This window comes from Mustela nivalis (assembly GCF_964662115.1).
Source record: "Mustela nivalis genome assembly, chromosome: 7".
NCBI lineage: Eukaryota > Metazoa > Chordata > Mammalia > Carnivora > Mustelidae > Mustela > Mustela nivalis.
The window spans coordinates 101726649-101754044 of record NC_139026.1 but is presented as its reverse complement, the minus strand read 5'-3'; the positions used below and the strand labels follow the sequence as shown (position 1 = coordinate 101754044).

The 27396-nt window shown below is 40.7% G+C and overlaps 1 protein-coding gene across 2 annotated transcripts; it reads right to left on the bottom strand.

The window, feature by feature from the left end:
• Positions 1 to 5511: 5511 nt before the first annotated feature.
• On the bottom strand, positions 5512 to 27387 carry KICS2 (KICSTOR subunit 2; the record flags this gene model as incomplete). Of its 2 annotated transcripts, none has more annotated exons than XM_082742541.1 (3): positions 5512 to 9296; positions 20845 to 21130; positions 27092 to 27387. In XM_082742541.1, 3 exons carry the CDS (start codon positions 27324 to 27326, stop codon positions 8480 to 8482), a joined length of 1338 nt encoding a protein of 445 aa, XP_082598667.1. In that variant the 3' UTR covers positions 5512 to 8479. The 2 variants fall into 2 exon arrangements, with proteins under 2 accessions (XP_082598667.1, XP_082598668.1); XM_082742542.1 differs by having other exon boundaries at positions 27026 to 27326.
• Between the last annotated feature and the right edge of the window lie 9 nt (positions 27388 to 27396).

Here is a 27396-nt window from a genome sequence, read left to right as displayed (position 1 = left end):
AATAAATAAATAAAATCTTAAAAAAAAAAAAAAGTGGCCTTGGTATTGAAAGCAGAGTTTTTTAAAATTATGCAGATAAAACACTGTCTGCATTAGTGATTTCCTGCAGAATTGTAGGACTCCACGTCAGTTTAACTATATGCAATTTGGTTAAAAAGTTTAGCTTGCATGTCCAGACCTTGCCAATGACAGTATAAAATGAGGTCACACGAATTTATTAATACCCATTTCAAGAAAAGTTGCTGCAGTTGCTTAACTGCAGGACTTCCAGGATCTCAACAAATTCTTCTCCTCACAGTTTCTGGAACTGTGAGGACCCGAGCCCAGTTGTCTGCTGCCTCAGCGTCGGTCTGTCTCCAAGCTGGTCCATGCTCCCTCTTCACAGGCTGTCGCCCATCTCTCTGCCGCAACCCCCCCCACCTCCCCATCCCCCCACCTGCCATTCCTGGACTCGCTCCTGCTCTGCTTCTACGCAAGCCAAGGCAGAGATCCTTCTTTTAATTCTCTGATGTCACTGTTCAGCCCAACTGCAGCCTTTAGGAAAGACTTCTTGGACAATTCAAGAACATGGAAGGGGAGGGACCTGTGTGGCTCAGTTGGTTAAGCGATTGCCTTTGGCTCAGGTCATGATCCTGGAGTGCCAGGATTGAGTCCCTATGGGGCTCCCTACTCAGAGGTGAGTCTGCCTCTCCCTCTGACCCTCCCCCCTCTCATGCTCTCTCTCTCATTCTCTCTCTTCCAAATAAAATCTTTTAAAAAATTTTATTAAAAAAATAAAAGAAAATGGAAGTGATGTTGTAACACCAAGAATACTTCAAACTGAAAGAGAGAAAGAAAGAAAGAAAGGGAAAGAAAGAAAGGAAGAAAACTTCAGGTTATACTGGATCTAGCAGCCCAGATACATCTCTAAATATTTCTCTCTCTCTTTTTCAAAGATTTGTTTATTTTAGAGACAGCGAGCGCCCCTTGCTAGTGGGGTGAGGGAGACAATCTCAGGCAGACTCTCCACTGAGCCACGGAGCCCAACACACTGAGCTCACAGTCAGAGCTGAAGTAAGAGTCAGTTCACTGACGGAGCCACGCTGGCAGTCCTCCAGATCTCTTCTAATACTGAACTTTGGACTGGGATTCAACTACCCAGGATGCAGCAGTGACTCTCAAGATATGCAAGAATAGGGCTTATCATTAGGAAATCCCTTTCAGGTCTTAACCTTCCATTTGAACTCTTTGCCAAAATGAGTCTCTGAAGGAGCCTGGAGTTAAGCTACTTCTGTCTTCTTTAATACCTGCTCTTCTCCAACATAAAAACAAACTCACTTCTCACCCATAAGTTGACATTCAGAGTCAGTTTTCCATGTGTTTTTAGTGTTTCTGTAGGTCTCGGGAGTGAGGCACTGGCTGTCCTTAATTTGGAATGTCTTTCGGGGATGTTTGTGTCCCTGTGAGCATCCTTGGGACACAGTGTCTCCCTTTATTGAGACCAAAGTGCACACATGGTTACTGTTACAGGTTGAACTATGTCTCCTCCCTACCAAAAGATGTGGAAGTCCTAGCTCCCAGTACCTCAGGATGTGAGGAAATATTGGAAATATTGTCATTGCAAATGTGATTAGTTAAGATAAGGTCATACTGGAATAGGGTGGGCCCCTAGTCCAATATGACTGGTGTCCTTATAAGCAGACAGCCATGTGAAGACCGAGATAGAGGGTCCACCCTGCGATGACAAAGCAGAGGCTGGAATTGTGTAGCTGTAAGCCAAGGAACACCAAAATGGCCAGCAAACCACTCAAAACTAGGAAGGCAAGAGATTCTCCCTCCCCCTGCGTAGGTTTCAGAGGGAAGATAGCCTTGTCAGTGCCTTGATTTCACACTTTTAGACTTCAGAACAGAGACAGTTTTTGCTGTTTTATGCCACTCAATTAGTTATGGCAGGCCTAGGAAACTAATGCTCTAACTGTCCAGGATAATAATGTTTCACTCGAGCAAATGGAAGGCATGCTTACTGACCACTATAAAAGGTTTGGGTTTCCTAAGATCAGAATCCTTCTCCTGAAATGCAACCTATTGCATGAGCACGCATCCACGCTGACCCATCCAGGCCCATCCACGCTGACCCTGAGGAGCTCAGGGAACCTACAAAATGGTCATATTCTGGCTATTGCTGCTGCTGTGAGTAATTGTTGTCCGTGGTCTGCCATCATCTGTGAAACTGTGGCAGGCTAACCTGTAAAATCCCAGACCTTGCACAGTTCTAACACAGGATATTATGGTATGGTGTAAAACTCTCTGCCCACCAAGCAAAGGAACAGTTAGACAATCAGTTTCTTTAACCAGGTCATCATAAACACATACTCATTTAATTGAAAGAGATAGTTCAGATCAATGTTCAAATAAAGGTTCTAATACATATGTTATTTGCTCATTAAACTCTTAGAGCCCCATGGTAACAGAATATTTATATATGGAATATGCTGAGTTAGTATTTAGTAGTACTTAATATTCAATAATACTTTTAAGAAAATAAAATTCATATTAGGATAAAATTCCATGGGAGAGGTAGAACAAAGTTAAAGGAACAAAAAGGGTGATAAAATATTACAAAGCTTGTTAAGAGATTTTTATTTTTTTTTTCAAGATTTTATTTATTTATTTATTTGACACAGAGAGATCACAAGGAGGCAGAGAGGCAGGTAGAGAGAGAGGAGGAAGCAGGCTCCCTGCTGAGCAGAGAGCCCAGTGTGGGGGCTCGATTCCAGGAACCTGAGACCACGACCTGAGCCACCCAGTGGGCTTAACCCGGATATATTTAAAAGAACCCTTAACATTTTCATTTTATTTATTTATTTTTAAAGATTTTATTTATTTGACAGAGAGAGACACAGTGAGAGAAGGAACACAAGCAGGGGGAGTGGGTGAGGGAGAAGGAGGCTTCCAGCAGAGCAGGGAGCACAACGCGGGGCTCAATCCCAGAACCCTGGGATCATGACCCGAGCCAAAGGCAGATGCTTAACGACTGAGCCATCCAGATGTCCCTAACATTTTCATTTTAAATGTCAATATCTATGATACATGATAAAATGAATCTTTTGAGACCCTTTACATAGAGAATGACGATGATTTCAGATTAAAAAAAAAAATCCATCAAGGTATCATGGTTTTTCAAAACCAGTTTGGAAGGCATGCAAGAAAAACAGGTTTGAAGACTATTCAGGGCCTTGCCCTGTAAGCCTGCAGAGTGCCTGGAGTCAGCTCACCTCACTACCAGCCAAGCCAAGCGGGCCCTGTGTGGGTCATGGTCGACAGCTGTATCACCATCCTTCGCATAGCTGGTGCTTGATAGTTGTTACATGAGTCAATGTTGGCTACTAGAAAACAGCCATGCAAATCCTCTGTCGGCTGCTGCTTTAGGACTGCTCTAACACTGGCCTAACCTGGGGTGACTGAGGCCTGGGGATGGCTGTGCGGTCAAGGGGTATCCTGCACCACCATATGTTGTCACACCAAAAATGAAAAAATGCCACATAAGCTGCTGGATACACACAGCACTCCTTGGCTGTAGTTGGCTGATGCGTTGTCTCATGAAGTGACTGGGCTTAACTGTTGTCACCCATTCGTGTCTGTACTCTTTCCCTATGTGTTCCTTTGTCACTGCCTGAAAAACACTAGTTTTAAAAACAATCGAGATGCATATACTTTCAAGTATGGCTTTCCAAAACTGGGTCAGAGACCCGTGGGCTATGTCCTGGAGCCCTGAGGCATGGGGAAAAGTGACTAAGTGGAATTGGTGAGGAAGGTAGACACAAAGGGAAGGAGGAAGGGAGGAAGGAGAAAAGCAGAGGAAAATAATCAATAGTAATTAAGAGAGAAGAAAATGAACCAGGAGGAAGAAATAAAAGAAGATCATAACATTTACACAGAAGTGTCTTGTGATAAGGGGGAAAAAATGGCTGCCTTGTTTCAAATTTGGGGTTAAACTTGAGGCAGAAGGCAGAAATCCTCATATATTCTTAAACATTTTTTTTTAAGATTTTATTTATTTATTTGACAGATAGAGATCACAAGTAGGCAGAGAGACAGGCAGAGAGAGAGGGAAGCAGGCTCCCCTCCTAGCAGAGAGCCTGATGCGGGGCATTGATCCCAGGACCCTGGGATCATAACACGAGCTGAAGGTAGAGGCTTTAACCCACTGAGCCATGCAGGCACCCCATTCTTAAACATTTCCTTAAAAACTCCCCAGTATCTCAGGAAGATGTAATTCATTATTTTATTATTTTTTTAAGATTTTTTTTTTTTTAAGTAAGCTCTACACACCCAGTGTGGGGCTCAAACTCAAAACCTTGAGATCAAGAGTTACATGCTCTACCAACTGAGCCAGCCAGCCACCCCACTTGCCAGTTTTTAAAATTATGAGTTAGGGGATGCCAGGCCGGTATAATGCCAGATATTAGCTGTCTCCCAACAAAATACATGACAGTCACACCAAAAAAAAAAAAAAAAAAAAAAAAAAAAAGGAGAGAAATCTGATCAAACTTCTTAATCTAATTTCCAACATAAAAGGAAAAAAAAGAGAGGCGCCTGGGGGCTCAGTAGGTTAAGCCTCTGCCTTCAGCCCCGGTCCTGGGATGGAGCCCCGCATCGGGCTCTCTGCTCAGCAGCGAGCCTGCTTCCCCCTCTCTTTCTGTGTCTCTCTCTCTGCCTACTTGTGATCTCTGTCAAATAAATAAATAAAATCTTTTTTAAAAAAAGGAAAAAAAAAATAAAAAAGCATGTTCAGTGCTGGCTGAAGGGATACCATCAGCGAAGTCCTGATTGTAAAAACTTCACAGGTCTGAAATGAAATGAATTAAACACTTCAATCAGAAGGCAGAGCTGGTCAGAACGCAGCACACAGAGGTGGCCATTGCTCTTTTTAATCAGTCTTCTCTCTCTAGTTCTTAACCATAAACGCTTTAAAAATAACGATACAAATAGTGAGAGGATAGGAAAAGACATACCATGTGAACAGTAAGTATAAGTAAGCTGGGTCGTAAAAAAATAAAAACAAAACAACAACAAAAAAAAACAGGCAAAATGCATTTCAAAGCAAGGAGCAGTAATGGAGATAAAGCAGGAAACTTCATCATAATAACATGTCTCTGGGCCTAAGAAAAGGGCTTTAAAATACAAGATGCAAGAACCTGACAGAAATAAAGGATGACATCTACCATCACAGAGATTTTAACACACCTCACTTGGGAATTAAAAGAGCAACTGAACCCCCCCCCATAAAGAAAAAGAAAAAAATCGGTAAAGACTACAGAACTAAAGTGATGCTATCAACCAGCCATAAAAATTTAGGAACAAAGAACCGCAAGGATTCTAAAATAAGGAGAGAGGGAAGGGAGGGTGAGTGGCTTAGGCATCTATCTGCCTCCTCTTCTAAATTAGTTAAGTACTGTTCAAACACAGTGACGAGGCAAGCACACGTATGCCCCAGATCTGAAGAGAAAGACGAGAACAGGAGAGGTGTTAAGTTTAAGGAAAGAATGGGCCATCTTTTATTTATACGGTTTTCAAACCCAAGTAAGCTTGCAAAGCCTTTTTTACATGCATGATGTCATTCCATTCTTATACAGCCTTTGAAAGCAGCAGCTGCGTTTCCTTATTCCCATTTTACAGATAGAAAGTCAAGCTCAGAGGCTGATAAGCCAAAACACAAGGCAAGTTTGCTGCTAGATCAAAGGGCGGACGTTTTCTAACGATCCCATGAGTGGCTCTGCAGGAGTGCAGTGAGTTACCAACTATTTTCTTTCCTGTAAGTAAATTTTCTACGAGATGTTCCAGTGCACAGAGAAATAATGTAAAGGGTATCGGCTCCTCAGTTACAGGAGTCCCCCCTGACCCGCGAGGAGTACGCTCAAGGCAGTTGCCTGAAACTGCACAGTACCAAGCTCTAAATATACTATGATCTTTCCTATACTCACATACTTATGATAAAGTGTAATGTGTATGAGGCACGGTGAGAAGTGAACAGCAATAATAAAATACAACAGTTATAACACTATACTGTAATTCCAGTTATGGGAGTGTGGTCCGTCTCTCTGAAAATCTCTTACTGTAGGGTACTCTTCCTTCTCCGGACGACCTGGAATGACAGCATGCTGACGCAGCGAGATAAAGGGACGTGAACGATGCAGGCATCATGATGTGGTGAGCTGCTATGACCGACCTCCCGATAATTCATCTGGAGGCGGAACCCCAGCTTTGAGCTTCAGACTGTGGTGACCGCAGATAACTGAAACCGAGGTAAGCAAAATGGCAGATAAGGGGAGATGACTGCATGTTCACACACACCCTTAACTGATGTCAGATGCCAGGTTGGACCCAAGGGGACAGAGTTGTGAACGCTCACCCTGCATCCAAAGGGCATCCTGAAAGGAACCCTCCTTGATGGACATGTTGGCAATCTCAGTAAGCATGGCCCACACTTCCAGTTACATGTAAAAACGCATCAAGTTGTGGTTTAGAAACAATTTCAAAGTAAACAGTCTGCAGATAATATGCGGATTTACTCTTCCATTTAGCAAAATACAGACTTTATGGGTCATTTCTTTACTGATTTAGAGAACAAATCTCAGCGCAGAATCACTTTGTTTCTTGGCTTGAACCAAAATATGTTTAAAAATAAATATACATTTCAAATATGTTCTAGACAAGGATTGGTTATTTAAATATTATATACAAGTTTTATTTACACTCTTCCTCCATGCTCCACTGAAGCGTATTTCTTTTAGGTACATGGGAGACCACATCCTTAAGGCTAATGGTATTATCTAGGACAAAAAATAATACATGAACACCAAGGAGTACTTTTCAGCTTCTTGGCAAAGCGCAAAAGGGAAGAAAAACGATTTGACTTTTTAGTTCCAGTTTTCAATTTTTTATGTAAGTTCGATGTTGTTCAGATTTTTATGGAACCTGAGTGAATAAAATGCAGAATCACTACTTTCTATTTAAAGCAAACTGGCTTTTTATATATATGACTTTGATTTAAAAAAAAAAAAAGAAAAAGAAAAGAAATAGAAAATAGGCCAGTAGGTCCTTCCAGCACATAGTCCCGCCGGAGGTGGGCAGGCCTCCCGGTTCAGGCTGGGAGCAGCTCTGCCCAGCGCCAGCTCCCCCGCTGGAACAGCCTGGGGAAACCTTGGCTCTGTGCGATCATGATAAACTGGACAAGCCAATCATTACACTGCATACAAGCACTGAAGGAACCAACAAATAGTAAAAACTCAGTGACTCTTTGTGGCTTATTTTTATTCTAAATCAATAACCTAGAAGTGAAATTCCCCATAGCCCGTTAAGCCTTCACGGGTCCATCTACGTCCCCATGAACACCCACCAAAGGAAAGTGTTAAGGCAGCACGTGTTAAGATGTATCACTGCTTCTGAGGATAATCTGGAGGAGACAGTCTTGAAACCCAAGTTCAGAGATGTTTAAATTAAGTACTGATTGGATTACTCAACTATGAAGAGGTCTTTTGAATGCACAATTGATGTTTAGCAAGTACAAGGTATTGATACCAACATTCTTATATTAGAAAAGCAGACTAAGTTGCAAGAATGTCTAAAAGTGGCTGAAAAATGAAGACTACATGGTTTTTCAGCCTAAGAATAAGCAGGGAGTGGAGCCAAACTTGAACATACGTCTCAGGAGAAAGGTGAAAAACAGAAAGCCAAGTAGATGACATGGGGAGGAGTGAAGAAACCCCATGTTATGGCTTATGCGAACTTTCAGAGTGAAAAAGTCGCTCTGATTTATAAGGGTAAATGCAAATGCAGTTATGTGTGTAGATCACCCCCAAAGAACCCGTGACTATTAAAGTAGTCATGGGAGCCTTCTGAACTGTTAGAACTGATGCTATGCGACCATTCTGATTCACCTTCAATTTCCATAACTGACAGAAATTTCTCACCAAGACACTGATTTTGGTATCCAAAATATTAATTAGTGGATGAGAAACATAAAACTAATTTCATGTTAACTTGCTAATTTATGATACAGAAAACATATCATTCTGAAAAGGCCATTTAATATCTTATCCCATTTACTGGTCCTGCAAGGAGGGGAGAGGAGAAGGCGTTTGGAATTGCATTAAAACAAAGTTTAGAACAATGTAAAACAGGTGGAAAGAAAAGCCAAAGGCTAATAAATATTCAGTCTACGTGAAACAGGAAAATAGGAGAAAATGCTGCAGGTCCTCTGCTGTACCATGGAGAGACACAGTAGCCATGATCACTTCCTAGATTACTCTTTGGATACTTAATTCAATTGGCCTTAATTGCTTAGAAAGTGTGCAACACAATTAGGGAGGATTTGTCTTTAATTTAGCTCTGAAAGAAGCAAGAATGGATGGAAACTCTAATCACAGACCACAGCAGATCATTAGAGCAATTAGGAACACACCTTCCAGTCTTGCAAACCTTTCACACAAACCACCTGCTAGCCTTTGGAACCAGGCTTCAGACTCGCAAAAACTTTGGGGTTCTTGAGGGCCAGTGAGAGCTCATTGAGGAAGGAAATAAAGTGGGAGTCTCTTTCAGATTTCTTTGATTCAAAGATGACGACAATGGTAAAGTGAGGTTCCGGGCGGGTTAGGAAGTAGGTGCTCTGAACTTTGTCATCATAGAAGTGGACCACCTTCTCCAAGCTGTTCAGTTCGGACATGCGGTCTGTCATGATCATGATGACATTGGGCCAGTGCATGACGGGCCTGTCGCTGGGCAGAGACACCACAGCTGGATACTGGTCCACACCCTTAGGGGCCTCTCTGTAGGAATGGGGGTGGTGATAGCCGTGACCCTGAAAGCTCTCAGAACCTCGGTTGTCAAAGATTAAGGACACATTGGCAGCGTCGTACTTCCTGATGAAGCTGGAAATCTTTCCAAAAAAGTCTGGGTTGGCTTTTGCAGTTAACGTTTTCATTTCTGAAGCAGTCGTTTGCCGGCTCAGTGCCTCGTGAAAGTAAAAGCTAAACTTGGCAAGAAGCATGTTTTTGAGTTTCATCAGCCAGAGGAAAAGGTGTGGGGGTTGAACTGCCTTCTGAGATTGCCCTCCAAACAGATGTTTCTTGGTCTCCCGCTGCTTTTCAAAGATCTGGCCCCAAGTCTGCAGCTTGGTGTGAGCGCTGTGCAAGTTCACCAGGGACGGGAGGAACTTCCACTCTGAGACCTGAGCCTGGGCCTTCAGGAGATGACTCAGGACGTCCACTTCCAGCTGGAAACTGCTTTCCAAAGGACTGAGGATGGGGTGGTGAAATCTAGAGGGGAAGGGAAATTAATAGAAATAAGTAGAAATGTTATTCCACATGGAATTTTCAAACAATACACAAATAATACTATGTTTGGAAGTAGGGAAAGGAATGACTGAAGGGCTCCATGTTGATTCATTTGAAAAGCTGTCTGGGGTGCCAGTCAGTTAAGCATCCGACTCTTGATCTCAGCTCGGTCTTGATCTCAGGGTCATGAGTTGAAGCCCCACAGTAGGCCCCATGCCCTGTGTGGATCACTCATTAATAAATTACTTATTTATCTTAAAAAATAAACAACAGATTTAAAGATAAATAAAAATTTCTGACATAACTTCACCATCTCAGAATTATGTCAGCATCACATCCTCCTATGGAAATCGCCTGGTGTTGAAACAAAAAATGAGAGTAGGGACTACCTTCCTTTCAAATACAAAGAAATTAGCTGTACTTTTTTCTGAACCTATTTTATTTATTCTGGAAATTGTAAAACTAACATAATCATCAAAACAAGGCATCCTTTTTCCAAGATGTGATCCTAAAGAGGCAGAGGAGAAAAAAGAGTCACTAAAATCTCTTAAACGTGTATGGAACACATGTAAACTTACTTAACGTTCATAGTAACTCCACAAGGTATTGTGGTAATTCCACAAGGTAAGCCCTTATTCAATCCTAGTTTTTCGAATTTTCTTCATATTTAGTTGCACTTAAGAAAAAAAAAAAAAGGGATGGGGGGCCTGTGTGACTCAGGCAGTTAAGCATCTGCCTTCAACTCAGGTCATGATCCCAGGGTCCAGGGATTAAGCCCCACATGGAGCTCCTAGCTCAGCAGGCAGCCTGCTTCTCTCTCTGCCTGCTGCTCCCCCAGCTTGTGCTCTGTCTCTGTCAAATAAATAAATAAAACCTTAAAAAAAATGGGAGCTAAATAAAAAATATCTAACATTTCAACATTTATGTTTAAAATTGGATTACTACTCACTGAATTAACTTTATGACTCACGGAGTGCTACCTGCTATCTGTAAAACATTTTTTTCAAATTCACTGCTAACAGGTAGCAGGAGGGGAGAGGATGTGGGAGTATCTCCCTTCCAGGAAGAAAAGGAAAAGTCCAAGTGCAGAGAACCTGAGGCAAGTGAGTGTTTCAGGTCTCCTCTTCAAAGTCATTTCCTTAGAGATGTCTTCTCTGTTCTCCAGACTGAGTCAGGTGACCATATCCTCTAATTTTTTTTTTCCCCCAAGATTTTATTTATTTGTTTGACAGACAGAGATCACAAGTAGGCAGAGAGGCAAGCGGGGGGTGAGGGGGTGGGTGGGGAAGCAGGCTCCCTGCTGAGCAGAGAGCCTAATGTGGGGCTTGATCCCAGGACCCTGAGATCATGACCTGAGTTGAAGGCAGAGGCTTAAGCCACTGAGCCACCCAGGCACCCCGAATCCTTTAGTTTCTTAATACCTGTTTTCCACTTGAGTAGCTTCATCACAGAATTTATGGGACATATGGTCTCCTTTGGTCTGAGCTCCTCCCTGAGGAGAAGGAAAAGCTGCTTACTCCCTTCGCTCCTTTATCTTTAGAACATATGGCACATACTAGAGATTCAGAGAGAGTCAGTAAACATGGCAACCAACTATGTTATGATTTGAATCCTACTTTCTGCCTCTGTTGTTTGTGATCTAAATGAAATTCTGTAACAGTGGGTAAGGAGAGTCCTTGTATGGACCACTTAAGAGCTTGCTTGCTTAGGCTGCGGCTTCTGAGAAATGCGGGGGCGGGGCTGGGGCAGTTTGAGTGTCTGCCTGGCCTGGTGCACCCTCCTTATCAAGGAGCCAACACCAAGCCCCTATACTCTTCCCAAAGACCCCAAGCATCTGCAAGGGACCCTGTTTTCAATATGTGGGCAAGATCTAGCATTTACTGAGCATATCTTATGCCCCAGGCACCATGGGAGATTATTTACAGGCCCAAACCCATGTAAGTTAATTGCTTCACTGTCAACAAGACAGAATCTTCTCAAGTGACTGTTTTGGCCCCAGCTGAAAAGGAAAATGCTGTTTTATCAATGAAGAAGTTAAAAAAAAAATCATCACAAATATAGCTGGAGTTAAAAAATCTATTTAAACATTAGAGAGATTATTAAACATTAATTAGAGAGCCCATACTAAATTAGATATTATAAGACAGAAACTCATTACCATGTGATAAGGATATAATTACATGCCCACACATTATTTTTTTTCTATTACCATCATTTTACCTTCAATATCCCTTAAGAGGAAAAGCTAAAACATGGGTGGAGGGTCTCAGTCTAATAATACATTCAAATAATCGGAAAGATGGGGGTGCCCTTATGGCTTAGTCACTTAAGTGTTGAACTCTTGATTTCAGCTCAGGTCATGATCTCAGGGTCGTGAGATCAAGCCCCACATCAGACTCTTGTGCTCAGAAGAGAGTCTGCTTAAAGCTTCTCTCCCTCTAAACCTCCCCCTACTCTCTGTCTTACACTCTCTGCTTCTCCAAAATAAATAAATAACTATTTAAAAAAATCAGAAAGATAAACTGGATTTTAAACTCTCTAGCTCATGTGATGAGATTAACTACTTTGGACCCTTCAAACATTACCTGCTTTGAAATAAACATTAAGAAAGTCTAATACAGGGACACCAGGGTGGCTCAGTTGGTTAAGCATCTGCCTTCAACTCAAGTTGTGATCCCAGGGTCCTGGATCCAGGCCCACACTGGACTCCTTACTCAGCAGGGAGCCTGCTTCTCCCTTTCCCTCTGCCACTCCCCCTGCTCATGCTCACTCATGCTCTCTCTCTCTCTCTGTCTCTGACAAATAAATAAATAAAATCTTTAAAAAAAGAGAAGAGAAAGTCTAATACATATGTAATACATATGTACACACACAACTTCACTATAGCACGTTTCAAAATCTTTGAATTGTAAAAAATGCTTCTACCTCCTTGGCCTTTAGGACCTTTGACACTTAACGACCATAAAGCATCACAAGATTCTATAATAATGGGTATCAAGAAAATCTGCCAAGGAACTTGAACACAGTAAGACTTTCAATAACAGGAAAACGGTACGAGATTGAAGAAAATTCTAAAATAACAATACTCTAAGTTATTTTTCTGCTTCACTGGAAATCATCATTTATATACAACTTTCTTGAAAGAACATTAATTCTTTGTATAAATTTCCAGAAAGAATTCTGAACAAGCTCTTCCATAAACATACACTAAAAGTGTTTAAATGTTCAACATTTATTAGGATGAATGTGAATGCCGAAGCTATTTTTCATCCTTAAGAAGAGCTAAAAATTCATGTTAATTTTATTCTGCCAAGACTCTGAGATTAGCATTATGATGTATCATTTCCCCCATTTCCATTAATGCTCTGTGCCTCATACCCATTTACAACTCACACTATAGGGGGATCTGTTAAATTGTTGTAATCCAAAAATACACACCTCAACTATGGCAGCAAGCTTGTAAGAGTCTGAATTCAGAATAAATTGACAACTATTTGCAGAGAACATCTGCTCTAAAAGAAAAAAAGCCAAAAGAAAGAAATGGGTCTGGAGAGAGAGAGAGAAAACTCTCTTTCACAAATCTACATCAAGGAGTTCCTTCCAAAAGAATTATCCAGGTGCCATACATGTGAGAAGTCAGATTAAAACAACTGAAAACAAATATGTAGGGGCACCTGGGTGGCTCAGTGGGTTAAAGCCTTTGCCTTCGGCTCAGGTCATGATCCCAGGGTTCTGGGATTGTGCCCCGCATCGAGCTCTCTGCTCAGCGGGGAGCCTGCTTCCTCCTCTCTCTCTGCCTGCCTCTCTGCCTACTTGTGATCTCTGTCAAATAAATAAACAAAATCTTAAAAAAAAAAAAGCCAAATATGTAGCACAACGTGAATGTACTAAATGCCACAGAACTATACACTTAAAATGGTATTTTTTAAAAAATATTTTATTTATTTGACAGAGATCACAAGTAGGCAGAGAGGCAGGCAGAGAGAGAGGAAGAAGCAGGCTCCCTGCTGAGCAGAGAGCCCGATGCGGGGCTCTATCCCAGGACCCCTGGGATCATGACCTGAGCCGAAGGCAGAGGCTTTAACCCACTGAGCCACCCAGGTGCCCCCAAAACGGTATATTTTATGTTATGTATTTTTTACTATAATAAAAAAAAACCACTATAGTCTCTTCTCACTTAAAATTTTTACTAGTTTTTAGATACAAATACACTGAAGATATAAAGATGCATTAGCCAAAGGTTTGCCTTACAGACTTCCCAAGGTAGGAGGAGGTACTTATGGTGGATACGAGTTGGAAGTTAACACATCTCTTATGGGAGGTGCAAAATAAAATAAGATTTTAGAAAAAGGAGCAATTTCTTTTGGTTGAAAGATTATGCTGGCTATAAGGAAGACAGAATTTGAATTGAGCCATACAACTTCAAAAGCAGCTAGGACTTGGCCATGTAAAGAGGAGTAAATTTCTAACTGCATTCTTTTTTTTCCTTTTTTTTAATTTTTAAATTTTTTATTAACATATAATGTATTATTAGACCCAGGGGTATAGTCTGTGAATCGCCAGGTTTACATACTTCATAGCACTCACCATAGTACATACCTTCCCCAATGTCCATTCTGGCTGCATTCTTAATCACCCCTGATTCCAGACCCTCTGCCATGTGACTCTGCAGGTCTTCCCCTGAGATGAAGAGTACTTTCCCATGCCTGGACTACAGACTGGGTCATGTGACTCGCTCTTGTCAAGAGGGTGTTAACAGATCTGATGCTGAAAATGAGCTTGGTTGGGCTTGTTCTTTTGCACTTGGGCCAGAGCCACTGGGTGGCTGGCTCCCCACTAATCTTGGGCTCGGAAGAAACAGACCAAGCCCAGAGCTCACAGTACTAAGCCAAGCCCAGTGAGACCAAGAGTGTTAAGCAGAGCTACTCAGCTAAGCCAGGCCTGTCAGGCCAACTTCCAGTAGACTTGCAAGCCTGTACGCTCGGTGGTCTGTTATACGGAATGATTGTGGCAGGGGCGCCTGGGTGGCTCAGTGGGTTAAAGCCTCTGCCTTTGGTTCAGGTCATGATGCCAGGATCCTGGGATCGAGCCCCACATCAGGCTCTCTGCTCAGTGGGGAGCCTGCTTCCCCCACTCTCTGTCTCTGCCTGCCTCTCTGCCCATTTGTGATCTCTGTCTATCAAATAAATTCTTTAAAAAAAAAAAAAAGAATGATTGTGGCAACAGCAACTGATATGATATGATATGATATGATATGACAATGTGATGGGCTTCAGAACATACTACCCCCAAATATGGCATCTTGTATACTGACTGTTTGTTTTAAGTTGAATGAATTTGAGAAATAAGTGTAGGAAAGATTTCCTGACCCTTCCCTGAATCAGGTCATAAAACCCTCAAGAGAAATGTGCCTTTCCCCCTATTCTAAGGAAGGAAGCATCCTTATCTCCAAACACAAGGGACACAGAGAGGAATCTGAAAGAACAGGCCTTGCTGCTTCCCCCAGCTTAGACACTTAGCTCAGACCTTTTTTCATCCTGGCACATTTTCCCACAACTCTGACATCTTCAAATGGACTCAGCTGAATTTTGTTTTTCAATAAAACCTACCATAAAAACTCTATTTTGTGAATGCTTCCTTAACATGTAAAACTTAAATACACTGGAATGTTTTTCTCTTGGTAGTTTGTCTTTTGTTAAAGCCTCCCCCCTCCCCATTGAGTTTAGAAGGGCAGAAGAAAAGGTATTTTTCCTCCCCTCCGAGTTCAAGGACATTCTAGGCAGAAGAAATAATGAACCAAAGTAGGAAATGGCAAATACTTATGGGGGAACACATTAGGTTATGGATTGTTTTTTTGGCTCCTGCTTAAAATCCTCAAAAATTTCTCTTTGAAGCTTCTTTCATTTTACTAAGACTTTGGGTACAATTTAAAGCATTTGATGGGCCTTAGATAAATTTGAAAAGATGGCCTGGGGCAAGGCTGTTAAGATTCAGACATGCCGAATGCCTAGCGTAGACTGTGTCCTGCAGAAATGGCACTCTGGTTGGTTTTCCTTAGGAAATTTTCAGTGGGCGGAAAGTCACCTTGTTGAACTATACACACACAACTAACAGTTTATTTCACTTATCATCACAAATCTTTTCTTGAACGAAAAAGGGCACAAGGCCTAAATAAATCACAGTTCTGCCCTTGGTGAGAATCCTGTCATCTGAAGCATTCAGATCAAAAAACTGTGCTCCCTAAAATGCAAACAGAAACTTTATGTAACTCAATTTTTAAAAGTGTTCTCTGGGATGCCTGGCTTGCTCAGTTGGTGGAGAGTATAACTCTTGGTCTCAGGATTGTAAGTCTGAGCCTCACACTGGGTGTAGACAGTACTTAAAAGTAAAATCTTTAAGGATGCCTGCGTGGCTCAGTGGGTTAAATGGCTGCAGGGTCCTGGGATCAAGTCCCACATTTGGCTTCTTGCTTGGTGGGGAGTCTCCCTCTCCCTCTGCCTCCCTTTCTTCCTTTCTCTCTCTCTCTCCCTCCATTTCACGCATGCTCTCTCTCAAATAAGTAAAATCTTTTAAAATAAAAAAAGTAAAATCTTTAAAAACAAGTTCTTCATGGGTGCCTGGGTGGCTGAGTGGGTTAAAGCCTCTGCCTTTGGCTCAGGTCATGATCCCACCTGGGATCGAGCCCAGCAGGGGGCCTGCTTCCCTTCCCCTCTCTCTGCCTACTTTTGATCTCTGTCATTCAAATAAATAAATAAAATCTTAAAAAAAAAAAGTTCTTTAAAATCTATCTGTAAAGTCATGGTTACAGGATATAAGTCATTTAATGGTATATTATTGCCACCTGAGAGGGATTCTTTATTTTTAAAAGATTTATTTATTTATTTGAGAGAGAGTGCACATGCTAGCACAGGGCACAGAAGAGCAGAGGGAGAGGAAGAGTCCTTAGCAGTCTCCTGCTGAGCGCAGAGCCTGATGCAGGGGCAGGGGCAATCTTACAGCCCAGTGGAGATCACTACTAGAGCTGAAACCAAGAGTCTGGTGCTTAACCTACTGCGCCACCCTGGCGCCCCCATCAGAGGGATTTTTAAAAGCTGTCTGGAATGAATAAGCTCTTGCTTCTTTAAAAGAATTACTTCTTTAAAAGAATTATTAAGAATTACTCTCAACTTAGGAGAGTAAATATTTTGCATTTATAACCCATCTTCCCGCTTTAACTATGAAATAGAAAAATTAACCAGAATCTTATTTTATGCTCACTCTACAAAAGAGTTAAGTAAATTCAAAATGAATTCTACAGAATCAAAAAATGTTCCATTGATGTTTTCTCTGGAAATAAAACAAAACAAAAACAAAAACAACACACCAAGTTCTACCTCTCCTCAAAAGTATTCAAGGAATAGTAGACACCCTGATCCTGTATGAGCTAAATTCATATTTTTCCTTCTAAGGGCACACAGTGGAAACTGTAAAAATGATTAATGTTAATTATTCAATTTGAAATGAAGCATCTCAATGACTGTGGTTCATAAGCAATAATTTACATTTGCTTAATAATGTAATAAGTTTGCCAAAGGAGGAAACCTTTAATATTGTTCTACTCTGAATACAACTGCCTTCCAAAGGAAAAAAACAAAACGTGTTTCCCATTTCATCTCTGAAAGCAGATTGGCCTTTGCAGTAACGCACACAGAATCTGCATCTCAAATCAGGGCTACTCCATGATATACATTATGCTTGTAAATTCTTTACTGCAAAAGCATTTCATCATTTGAAAGACAAACAACTCACGAGATAGAGAAGCGTTCTGACATGGATCAGATATACTGGGGTGAATAAACATTTCCTGAAAGATAAACTGGGTCATTTGGGGAAAGGATTTACTCTTTCAATAGAAGAGAATACAAAATATGAATTACTTCTCTAGAACACTGGAACCATGAAAGAAACATGTTTGGCATAGCACAGATGCCAAATAAAAAGGTCTACAGAAACGGAGAAGGAGGAGGAGGAGAAGAAAGGTCTACAGAAAAAAGGATATTATGAAGAAGAAATAAAAAGGCCTATAGAAATAAAGGATATTATCCTGGCAAAAGCAAAGTATGTTAATTTATACCTAAAATAATTCCACCTCCTCCCCCCAAAATCAACATATTATACAGAATTTCAACTTCTCAGAATTTTTTAACTAAGGAATTTATGTTGTTCAAATTACCTCAGGTTTCTAATAAGATAATTTTTAGGGTTGGGTGTATTTATAATCAGTAATTCCCTTTAAATAGATAAAGGCGGGCGCCTGGGTGGCTCAGTGGGTTAAGCCACTGCCTTCGGTTCAGGTCATGATCTCAGGGTCCTGGGATCGAGGCCCGCATCGGGCTCTCTGCTCAGCAGGGAGCCTGCTTCCCTCTCTCTCTCTCTCTCTGCCTGCCTCTCCATCTACTTGTGATTTCTCTCTGTCAAATAAATAAATAAAATCTTAAAAAAAAAAAATAGATAAAGGCAGCATGGGTGGAGAATACAGACAGATGAAAACACCTTGACCTTGGGTGATCCTGCCCCCGGCTCCATCAATTCTATCAGTGTCCACTCAGTACCTGGTATAGCCAAGTACTGCCCTAAAAGCTCCAAGAATGAAAACTGGGCTTTTGCAGAAAATGGAAGAAATTCCCAAAGGTCTGGAAAGTGGGATGTTTCAAAGAAGGTGCAAATGGGATAGATCACAAACCTAATCAACTAAAAATGAAAATAGTTAAATAGTAATAATCATTCCTATAAGACATACACATGCACATGCATACACACAGCTAAGGTCCAATACCTAGTATATCCCAGTGTTGGTATCTTTCTCTTATTTATCAAAACAATTTTTTTTTTCATGGAGACTATTTTCAATATCACAGGGAACTTTTATTTTATTTTATTTTATTTATTTTTTAAAGATTTTATTTATTTATTTAACAGAGAGATACCCAGTGAGAGAGTGAACACAAGCCGGGAGAGTGGGAGAGGGAGCAGCACGCTCCCCGCTGAGCAGGGAGCCCGATGGGGGCTTAATCCCAGGGCCCCAGGATCATGACCTGAGCCGAAGGCAGAAGCCCAACAACTGAGGCACCAAGGCGCCCCGGAACTTTTAAAACATACAGGTTTCTGGGCACCCAATTGAGAATCACTAACTCTTAGTTACCTCAGGGAAAAGGGCAGGGAGGGGACAAGGGGCAAGTTTAGTTCTTTCTTTTACGTTTCCCAAACCATAAAGTTAGTATTTGGGAATCACCACATGAGATTCCCTGTAAGAATCATATCTCCAATAGTATTTTTGTTTTTGCATTTCAAAACATTATTTTATTAAAAAAAATGTACCAATCAAGTTTGAGGGAGAAATAAAATAGTTCTAAACACAGAAAACTGGTTAACATGGAAAATTTGTTTTAAAAAAAGAAAACATGTATATTCATATGCACAGACTATCTCTCAAGAATGACAGGAAGAACTTGCTAAAACAACATTCACTGGGATGCCTGGGTGGCTCAGTCGGTTAAGCATCCACATTCAGCTCAGGTCATGATCCTAGCGTCCTAGGATTGAGTCCCACATTGGGCTCCTCATTCCAGCAGGGAGCCTGCTTCCCCCTCTGTGTGCTCAGCCTGCTATTCCCCCTGCTTGTACTCTCTCTCTCTGCTAAATAAATAAAATCTTAAAAAAAAAAAAACCAAAAACCAACAACATTCACTGCCTCTTAGGAAAGGAATTAGGTAGATGAAGAAAAGGGGCACTTTTCACTATGTATTATTTCATACATTATAAATTTTGAGCCATATTAATGTATTACCCAGTAAAAACAGATAAAACAAAAATCCAAAATATATCATAAAAACAGAAAATATATGACAATAAAAAAATAATACAGAGGACATTTTGGAGACAATTGGGAAAATCTAAATACTATTTACTGCTGATAGTAGAAAAAAAAAATTAGTGCTAAATTTCCTGAGTAGGAAAACTATGCTACAGTTTTGTTTAATTCTTAGAAGATACAATTCAAAGTATTTGGGCATAGAGTGTCATGATGTTTGCATCTAACTTCCAAACAATTCAGAGAGGGTGGAATAAAATTATATACAGAGAGAAAGAGAGCAAACATGGCAACATTTAATAATATGAGTCCAGGGGAAGGATGTTTGTGTGTTCCTTGCACAGCTTTGTTTATTTCTTTTTTCATAATAGCTTTACTACTTAACTCGATACATAAGTATACTTTTTACTGTATAGAATTCAATGGTTTTAGTATAGTCAGAGTTGTGCAACCATCACCACTATCTAATTTGAGAATAGTCTCATGACCCCCCCCAAAAAGGAACCCTATACCCATGAATAGTCACTTCCCCACTCTTATCTTCCCCCTTAATTCCTGACAAAAATTTTCCGAGTCTGTAATTTATAATCTATTTTCTGTGTTTATGACTTTGCTTAATTCTGGACATTTCCTGTAACTGGAATGACAGAATATGATATCTTTTGTAACTGGTCCATGCATGTTGTAGCCTGTATCCATACTTCATTCCTTTCTACAGCTGAATAATAACCTGCAGTACTTCTCAAATTCCTTGCATACTGTTTTTTGGTTCAGGCACTGAGGAATACATAAGAGCCGGGCTCATTTTTTTTTAAGTAAAAGTAGCAATTTCCTTCAAATACAAATTTTCCAGCTAATCGACATCTTTAAAAAAAAATTAAATTGGCTACAAATAGCCTTTTGATTATTAAAAAAAATTTAAGTATGCCCTCCTCAAAAACACAGATACCTGTCTCCACTGAGAAAGTTTAAAACAAAACCAGAACTATGCCACAGGCACTGAGAGCGATTATGAAGAAGTTTCCAACCCATGGTAAATAATGGTTACATCTGAGGACTAAGTGGGTAACTCACCAAGATGATTACTTTGAAAGGGACATTTATTTGAATAATGGATTAGTAAAAAACAAAAAAACCCCACATTATTTTATATACAATTCTCCCCTTGTGTGAACTCTTTCATAAGCAGCAAAATCAGTTATAATACATCTTTTAAGGATGACTTCATTCTTGGTCTTTGGCCATTGCTTAAAGAAGTATCCACCCAGCATGGTATTAATGAAGCCCAAAGAAGGTAACTAATGTTCACCTGTTGCTTAATTAATATGTATAAAATGTAAAATGAAGGGGCGCCTGGGTGGCTCAGTGGGTTAGAGCCTCTGCCTTCAGCTCAGGTCATGATCTTGGGGTCCTGGGATAAAGCCCCGAATCGGGCTCTCTGCTTAGCAGGGAGCCTGCTTCCCTTCCTCTCTCTCTCTGCCTGCCTCTCTGCCTACTTGTGATCTCTGTCAAATAACTAAATAAAATCTTTTAAAAATATTGTAAAATGACTATTTCTTCCCTTTGCAGTCATTTCATCATAGATTTTCTTCATAAGAGTGCAGGGAGGGAGCTCGTGTGTGTGTGTGTGTGTGTGAGGCTGCTGTGTGTGTCCCTTCCTCCCTCCTCACCTACACTCACCTGGAGCTGTACTTCTTGAGGATGGCGTCCAAGAGGCCAACAAGCTCCTCAGCGTTGATGAACTTCTGCGGGCTGAGGGTGTACATCTTCTCATAGAAGTCTGCAATCTCCATCCGGGCCTGAACAAAGAAGCAGAGCTGCTCTGACAGGTGGGAAAGTAGTTCCTCCACGTGGGGGGCGGTCCCACCCAGGGCGCTCCGGCCAGTCACCACCTTCTTGAGCTCGTTGTGCAGGGATGTGTAGATGGTTCGGATGGAATCCTTCCGGCTGAAGAAGGACTGACCCCCTGGGAGGCAAATGACATTAGCACTTAACAAGTGAGGAAGAGAACCCAGAAGGACCAAACACCTCCCAGCATCCAAAAGGAAAGGAGTGGAGTCTGTTGAGCTCAGGGAGTTAATATCATCTACCATATTTTCTGACTCCTGTGATTGGAATTTAAATATTTTGTGATTCATAATTTCACTGAGGAATAAGAAATGAATATCCGGTGCAACTCATTAGTGTAACAACAGACCTATGTATGATTTCTTTAACGAGATATCAACTCTCCCTTATCCCATTTCAATGAGGATTCATATTTATTTCAGAGATAATTGACCTAGCAGGTACCATCTACCTGGAGCTAAATTGCTTTCTTCCCTAGACATGTACTTAAAACAAAAGAGAATACCTAATTAGAAAACACTGTTGTTATTCCTGATAAATCAGAAAATGTTATTTCTGCATTAGAGTTGCTTTTTCCTTTGAATCTTATCTTCTAAGCCATACCAGAAAATGGAAAATATACAGACATTTATTTCCCTTACACAAGAACACAGACTACTGGGATCCCAGCAGAAAAAAGGAAATCTGTAGTACTTTTGTTTTTTTCTTTCTGTTTTTAAGTTAGCTCTAAACCCAACATGGGGCTTGAACTCACAACCCTGAGATCAAGAATTGCACGCTCCTCTGAATGAGCCAGCCAGGCACCCAGAAATCTTTAATACTCTTGACAAGGTTGACACTTTAGGTTATAACAAAGCAAGCACCACTTTGTGAATGATTAAGAGCAGGAAGCAATTATAGTAACTGTTGTTGTAACTCAGGGGTTCCAAAGGAAATCAGGAAAAAAAAAAAAAAAGACCAAATACATCCCTTTCAACAGTTAAAAAGGATCAAGTGGCCGAGACATTATTTCCTTGCTCTGTATTAATACATGATCAACTTGATTTCTATTATAGAGCCAGGTTCGTACATGTTTTCTTAAGCAATTCTGTACCCCACTAAAGAAAGGGTCACAGGCAAGACATTAGAAGAATGAAAAGAAACAGGGCAAGTTTAAAACAGTAATTCTTAGAGATACATAAATTAGAAATATATAAATAAAAATATTTATGGGGCGCCTGGGTGGCTCAGTGGGTTAAGCCGCTGCCTTTGGCTCAGGTCATGATCTCAGGGTCCTGGGATCGAGTCCCGCATCGGGCTCTCTGCTCGGCAGGGAGCCTGCTTCCCTCTCTCTCTCTCTCTGCCTGCCTCTCCATCTACTTGTGAGTTCTCTCTGTCAAATAAATAAATAAAATCTTTAAAAAAAATATTTATATAGAAATATATGTTATATATATTTATCTAATATTATCTAATATCTAATATTTATATATTAGAAATATATAAATAAAACCCAAGAGATGGATGACAATTTAAATTTTCTCTTGATATACACAGGATGCTTTCATGAATAAATTTATTACTAATCTAAACACATCAAGGTATTTGTAAAATATCCCCTTAACAAATCAATCATTTCACAATGCTCTAATTCACGGCCCAGTTTGAATTTCAAACTTTCCTACCACTGTGACCACCTTGTCCCAGTCTACCCAGGGCTTTCTAGGTTTTAGCACTGAAAACCTGGTGTCTTGGAAAACCAGACTTAGTCCCATGTCCTGGGAACACCCCCCAACCCCTGGCACCAAGCAAACCTAGAAGGTTGGTCACCCTACTTACTACTTATTCCACAAACTCTTATTATTTTAAAAATGTTTCCTCCAATATACTGCCTAAACAAAGTAACCTGCATTCAAATCATTTCTCCTACTAAGAGCCGCAAAAGCCACGTGATACAGCTGGGTTGACCCCAGCAGTCACATCCCACCCAGGACTGTACCCTAAAGGGTTTGCCCTCCCTCCCTGTCTATCTTCAGTCTAACCTTACAGATTTTGTGGGGCAACCGTATGGAATAAATAGACCTCTGTGCACAAGTTTAGGAAAAAATTCTCTTAGGTTAGGTAGGTAACAAGATGAGAGTACCATGCAAAATCTATGGGGCGCCCGTGGCTCAGTCAGCAGAGTGTGCAACTCTTAGATCTCAGGGTTGTGAGTTTGAGCCACACATTGGGTGTACAGATTACTTAAAAAATAAAATCTTAAAAAAAAAAACAAAAAACACCACTACCAAAAAACCTAAAAGCTCTGGAAGTCTGACCAATTTAGTTCCAAATTCCAGCTTCTGAACTTAGAAGCTGTGTAATGTGCCAATGACTTAGCCACTCTGAGCCTTAGTTGTTTTTAACATGAAACTAGTAATAGAGCCAAGAAGACAAAATAAAATGCCATTTGGTATGTAATGTGCCTGGAGCAAAGTGAGTATTCCATCACTAATCCCTTGTCCTTCCATTTATAACTGATGTAAGAAAATTCTAAATACTACTAATTGGACTTCTAAAACTCTATGGTAAATTAGGAGCTTCATGTACTATAAAAAAGAATAGCTACCTACTTCATAGATAGCTAGCTAGGTGCCCTCAACTGTGTACTCACCTCTGCTGTTAATAGGGTGGCCTTGGTGACAATTTTAACTCTGGGTGAAAAAGGAATACCTTTGCTCATCAGATAACTCTTATCTGAGGGAGTGGAAACACAAAGAATACCCTGAAAAACTTATCAGTAAACATCAATCACTAGTAGCGAAACCCAAGTGACACTTGATACAAGGATGGGAGAGGGACCACTGATGAAATTTCTTCTGAACAGGTCTCTTTTCTCAAAGCTCTGAGGAGCACAGTCCTACTTGTTGACTACCCTGGTTAGGAATATCCAATGGAGACTGGCTTTCCTTCTTACTGGGAAACAAGGAAGCAGAGACACCAGACATCTCCCTCTTTACAATTTTTTGGATTTATAAAGTATGATTATTTTGAATTATTTCCAGAAGCTTCTATATGTATTGAATCCTCATTATTTCTCAAGATTTCAGGAGTCCATCTTACATAATGAAATTTCAAGTAATAAGTATACTAAAGGAGTATGTAAAATGTCTAATTGAGTATTTTATCCCACAACTTATTGTTAATGATAATTTATAAACACCGGTTCTCAAGTCATTTTCTACCATGCTAAATTCTAGCAACCAGAGACTGAGAAAACTCTCTAATAATTAAACAAAAAGGGAGAAAGTATGACCTAAAAACCTCCAAAAGCATTGAGATGGCATATTTTTTATCACTGATCTTTCCCCAAACAGGTATATTCTTCCCTCAAAGGAAAGAGAAAGTTCTAAGATAAGGGGCCCACCCAGAGTTTTTCAGAACTGAGCCAATACAGGAGCAGAAGTCTCCCTGTCAGGTCTGTCCTTTGCCTAAAGTGTTTGCCCATACAGGCATCTATAATCAGGATTCACTGCCAAGGTCTCTGATCAACAACCAGTCACAAGAGTGAGTCGGAAAGACTCACTTTCTTGGACCATGTTTTAAATGTTTAAAAATACACATAAAACTTTTTGTTTTGCTTAAAAAAAATACATTCTAATTAGCAAAGTATTTGAAGAAAGTGGAAATGTCTTAAGTGGCAACACAAAAATTTTTTCACAAGTTTTCAAGAAAAAAGTCACAAAGTCATAAGCATGTTAATATCACTGATATTTTGATACTTCCAGTATCAAAAAACTCCAAGATGCAAAGTTAAAATTTAAAATCTGGAAGCTACATTTATTATACATGTGAATAAGTTAATGAGGCATTAAAGTTAAACATGCCATTCTCAGGAACATTCACTTAGAAGTCACAGATCACCTGGGAGCAGAACCATGCCTGGGCATGTTTCATAGTATAAATTGCTCCTGGGTCAATTTCAAGGTGCAGGCTTAAGGCTCATCCATGCAAACTGGGGGTCTATGCAGGACTAATGACTTTACATAATGAGGGCTAGTGCTGGCTTCGGCAGCACATATACATAATGAGGGCCATTTCACAGAACCCAAGGCAGAGACAGTGATGATCTCACACGTGCTCTTACACACAGGGCAGTTCTGTTTACCTGAAACCAGACACACACACCTTAAACTGGCATAGCAGATTTTTAAATTGGGGTCCATCAATAGGCTTTAGGAAATCCAACGGAACCCTCACGGATTAAATGTAAAATTGTATTTCCCATATATATTCCATATATGTCTATGGGCTTCATCAAATTCTCATAGATGAGCTTAAACAAACTTAAGAATCATGGGACTGGGACCAATCACCATTCTTCATGAGGTGACAGGATCTAAAAACAACTAAAACTGCCAGAAAATTACCCACCTTCAATTTTACAGCCAGAATTCTCCCCATTTCCAAATACAGCTGGCCCCTGAACAATGCCAGGAGTGGTGGAGGGGGTGTTAGGGAGCTGACCTACCCCCGCAGTCAAAAATCCGAGTACAACTTTTGATTCCCCCAAAACTTAATTACTAATAGCTTATTGTCAACTTGAGGCCTTACTGATAACATAAACAATAGATTAACACATATGCTATATGTTATATGTATTATATATATTATATTCTTATAGTAAGGTAAGCTAGAGAAAAGAAAATGTTAAGATAATCATGAAGGATGAAAAATACATTTACTGTACTGTATTTATAAAAAAAATCCATGTATTAGTGGATCCATGCAATTCAAACCCCTATTGTTCAAGGGTCAACTGTATATACAACCTATTTTTAAATTATAATACAGCAATTTTTAAGAATAAATCATACGTATAAAAACACAATCTGACAGTTCAAAGGCAGGTATTTTGGTTTGAGACCTGTCACCTACCTACACAAGTGCGCATAAACAATTTGCTAATCTGTAGAAAGGGGAATAATAACATTTCAACAGCAACTGCAAATTTGTGAGAACTGCCACTGTAAAAAGGGGTGGAAAAAATACACACGGTATTCTATTCTATTCTATTCTATTCTATCTAAGCACTTTGCCGGTAAGTCAACGTACTAAACAAATTATTTAAACAGCTAAGGCAGAAGTTAAGATTTCAGAAAGCCCTGCCCTTTGGGTATTTACTGAAAGCAATATGTACATGGCCACCTTCAGGCCATACAAAGAAATGGGGCCCTAAATATCAAAATGGAATCTGCACTCAACTTTACCTTTCTATTCTTTATTGCATATATGTGTTCTTCATTCATACCAGACTCTGTGCTTCTGATAATTAAAGGGTCTAAAAATGGGCCAAAATACTAACTTTGAAAGCTCTGGGATTCATATTGATTGTTGTTGGTAATTGTAAGTAGTAATACTTTATATGCATACCCTTGGCTTTCACATATTTTATTTCCTTCTGATCTACTCATACTAATTGTTTCTACTAGTGAAAATCGGTTGAATCAGCTCTTGCATCTTATTTTCAGGGCCAAGATTTATGATGGAATGATAGGAGTGTTTACCATTTTCCCCTTAAGTCCCCTCTTGCTAGTGTTAGGCATATTTCTTGCCTTTCCTCTCCAGTATTCATTTATTTCCTCATCCACTAAATATTTATTATTGACGGCCTAGAAAGGGTAGGACTCTATCTGTAACTCGCAGGGGCCTTAACTTCAAGAGGCCAGACAAAAGTGTTCATTAATTCTAACTAGGTTGTATTGCCAAGTTTTGCTCTTCTGGCCACAGTTGTCACTGGTCAGAAGAGCGAAGACACACAGTCTGCTTAACTTTTCATTTATGGCACCAATCCATGCACTGAGCCAAATGGATACACCCTTCGATTTGAGACACAGCCCTGAAAAGAGCATCCAACCCCGCGGCCAATCTATCAGCAGCAGAGGCCGGTGGGCGGGGCTTGTGGAAGCCGAGGGGAGGAAGGGAACGGTGGGAGGAGATCTGGGAGTGCCAAGTTGAGCCTGAGGCTAGGAGTGAGACAGGGAACCCAAGCCACGGCCGATCGGGGAATATACCCCCTTTCCTTCCTCCTCAAAGGGCACGGGGGGCGGGGCGGAGGTACCTAGTTTTTGCCCCAGGTAGGTGAGGCTGTGATAGACCTTCTCGGCCGCGGCCAGGTGGGCCAAGGCCGCCAGCAGCGACAGCCAGCTGCCCCCCGCGCTCTTGTTGGCCTCTCGTTCCTTGTCCACATTGTCCTTGGCCTTGTCGTAAGAGAAGATACCCAGGTGAGAGAAGAACGTCTCCAGCACCGCCTGTTCCACCGGGACCGGGGCGGCCAGCGGGATAGACTCCCCCATGCGAGCCGGGATCCAGCTCCACCCACGTGGCTCTCCTCTCCCTCGCACTTCCGGGTTCTCAGGGAACGTG